Consider the following 3,254-nt stretch of genomic DNA (forward strand, 5'->3'; position numbering starts at 1 on the left):
TGGTTTACTCATTTAAGCAGCCATCTAGTCATGTATCCATTGAGTTAGCGGCTGTCGTTTTGTCTCTATAGAAGATAGAAGTTTAAATGTTTTGCTCATCAGACTGGGCTATTTGGTCTGAATAACTAATCACAGGGTAAAAATATACTGATGTTTACATGGCCTGGCCAGCAAATCTTGTTTGGCAGAACCCAGTGCAGTTTCTGTGAAGTGTGACCTGCAGCCTTGCTCTAGGTGCTAAGCGTCATTCAAAAGAAGCCGAACGTGCTATGTTTGTTTTCATCAGAACAATGAGCGACATGGATGATGAGGTCACAGCAGAAGACAACAAAGACCTCGCTGTTGCTGTCCCAACCGCTTCAACACAAACTCCCCCTTTCACTCTTTTGTTTTCCTCTGTAATGCAATACAATCTCGTTCTTTTTTTTCTTTTAAATGCGCCCTTTTCATTTCGCTATGTTTATAGTCCGTGGAATTATTGACGACACTATACACACTTCTGCATGTTGATATAAACTTTAGTTAGTTGAATTTATTGACACATGAAACTTTTAGAATTATCTTGTTTATTTTGTGTGCTGTGTGCCATCCTAATACCCCCCTTTTTTCATTTTCAGGATGTTTTTTATCATTTTTTAGCTTTGCTTTTCTATTTTGCCGCCTTCGTGCTGGAGGCGGCAACAACGGCAGCCAATGGAGGAGCCATCATCACACCACTGCCAAACAGCACAGGAACTGTAATGTGCATCCACTACCCTCGGGGAAATGTATTCACTCTGCTGACTGGCAACCAGTACAATATTAACGTAGTGGCCACAGTGAGTATAGTCTTTTTCAAACACCTTTCTAATTGTGCATATTTATATTCAAACCTTCAACCCTCTACAATGTGTCTCCGCTGACACAATAATAATGAGGATCCTGCAGACAAGTGACGTTACACTATATGGCATATAGGTGTGTGTGTTGGCATCAGTCTACTGTTTGGATTCAAATTCTCCTCAAATATTTGCGATTGCCAGCTTTCCCAAACATGTTATATCCTCTCCACAATCTGTTTTGTCGTCACAGATATTTGCATTTGTGGTGACGCTATGCTACAGCTGCAGTTTGGTGATGGCCTTCAAGAGGTGGAGGATTTAACCTGAAACCCGAATTTTGCACCTGATCTCCACCGACAGGAGAAACATTCACAATACTACAATGGAATAGCTTCATAAATCATGCTGCTATTATTCATTGTGAAATTGGAATGCCCCTTTTCAAGTATGATCAGCTTGTGAATTTTTTTTGTGGACTTTATTCATTACCGAATGACCAATATTTGTTCTAAGGTTATTAACATCTCAAACATGTTGAGTGGTGTAGTAAATTGATGAGACAACATTGAAAAATGTTGCTATTTTATATTGCATGTATGCTAGTCATGTTCGTGACACTTATGCAACTAGTTTTTTATTCACACAAACACTGACTTCCTTATTCTCCTGGATTCACATCCTCAATGAAGAGAATGTTTCCCAATTCCAAAGCTTCTAAATCTTGCTGAGTCGTGCTACTTTTGTTTCATGCACATTAGAAACTTAATATGCTTGAACATTTTCTTGGACAGGCCCTACAAAAAAGGGATGCAAAGGGAATGGAAACTCACCTCACAATTGACATTGTTATTAATTTTGTTGAAATATGTACTGATATGGTATTTGAATTTCTATCAGAAAACAATTTGTTCGATTACATCATTGTATAGCTTCTGTTTAACAGGCAAGATTAAACACACAGATCTCCCAATATTGATATTTTAAAGAATTTTAACAAACTACAGCCTTGGTTTTATACATACTCATAACATTGTGTAACTTCTCTATAATTTATAAGATCAAACACTCAAGTCTACCAATATTAAAGAATTTCAACATAACCTACGCAGTTATTTCAATGTATAATCAATGTATGTATGTGTAATAATAGTTCATTTACATTAAGTAAATGTATAATAATGATCATATTAAATTGTTGATTGATGTACCGCTTTACAGTGATTAGTTAGATTTAGTGTAGGCTATCACGGTTTGCATTACAGTAGTAAATTATTACTAATTTAAAATAGATTGTTTGAATGCTTGTGCCTTTGTTACATTTTAGGACATTTTGCTAAGTAATGAAAAGTGAAACTGCAATAAAATCCTACAAAATGCCATGTCATTTATTTACTGGATACACTGGATATATAAAGTCTTCACACCCCTATTTGAAATGCCAGGCTCTTTGTCATGCTTTATTTGAATAAAAAGAGAGGACAATATAATAAGTTTAATCACTTTAAAACTGTCGAAGGACACAACATGTCTCACTGTCACCCTCTAGTGGCTAAACAAGAGTTTTGTATTACAGACAGACGTATACAAAAAAAATCAGGATTACAGTAACTAATTTTCAAATGCAATGTGTAAGTTAGTGTATGGACATCCACCCACTGTATCAAAAATGAATGAGAAATAAAATTAAATGGCAGTGAAACATTTAGTTACTGGCATGCAGTGAATACATTGTGAATTTAAAGACATTTTAAAAGGTTTTATTCAAACTGGGGCATTGAAATCGATATCCAGAACGGCTCTTTTTTGCAAGTTAGACACTTATTATTTTTATTATTTTATTATTTGGGGTAAATGTCATCGTCCGTTGTCGTTCAAACATCAGTCGCTAGATGACGCTCATTGACTGACATTCGGTACATGTTTTTTTAATTGTGGAACTTGATGGTACAAAATATTCTATGATGCGAAACTGTCAGTTATTTATTCACAGACGTGTTCTTAAATACTTATTTTTATTTTTTTTCAAACATCAAACATCCAAGCCAGTCCTGTTTAACTGACCTCTTTGATCACAGTGACGGCCGAGTCTGCACATTATGAGTTAACGAATTCTTAAATAATAAATAAATTTAAAAAACCGCTGATAGACATTGAAAATATGTTTTCTACAAAAGAATGGCGTCAAATAGAATGAGGGTATACTATAACACGATTATGAAACTAAATATAAAACTTTTATTTCTGTAAAAAAAAAAAAGAAAAAAGTTGAATTGTACATTTTACGCAAGGGAAACTTTAGCACGTATTTTTTTAATCCATCTTCAAAAGCATTTTTGTTATACATTTGCTTAGGAAATGCGTGTTCCTGTAAGTTGCACATCCTTTGTTATTGCTTTTATTCTGTAAACCAACCGGAAGTGCATCACTCCGGGT

General features: G+C 35.0%; 1 protein-coding gene across 1 annotated transcript in view; it reads left to right on the plus strand.

Annotated features, from left to right (window-relative positions):
* mal2 (mal, T cell differentiation protein 2) overlaps positions 1-1,290 on the plus strand; it is a 2,353-nt gene extending 1,063 nt beyond the window's left edge. Inside the window, exons 3-4 of the mRNA XM_061289123.1 lie at positions 618-818; positions 1,072-1,290. Coding sequence (XP_061145107.1) covers positions 618-818; positions 1,072-1,143 — 273 coding nt within the window. The 3' untranslated portion in view covers positions 1,144-1,290. The remainder of the gene's footprint in view (positions 1-617; positions 819-1,071) is intronic.
* The last annotated feature ends 1,964 nt before the right edge of the window (positions 1,291-3,254 follow it).

This window comes from Syngnathus typhle, linkage group LG10 (assembly GCF_033458585.1).
Source record: "Syngnathus typhle isolate RoL2023-S1 ecotype Sweden linkage group LG10, RoL_Styp_1.0, whole genome shotgun sequence".
Taxonomy (NCBI): domain Eukaryota; kingdom Metazoa; phylum Chordata; class Actinopteri; order Syngnathiformes; family Syngnathidae; genus Syngnathus; species Syngnathus typhle.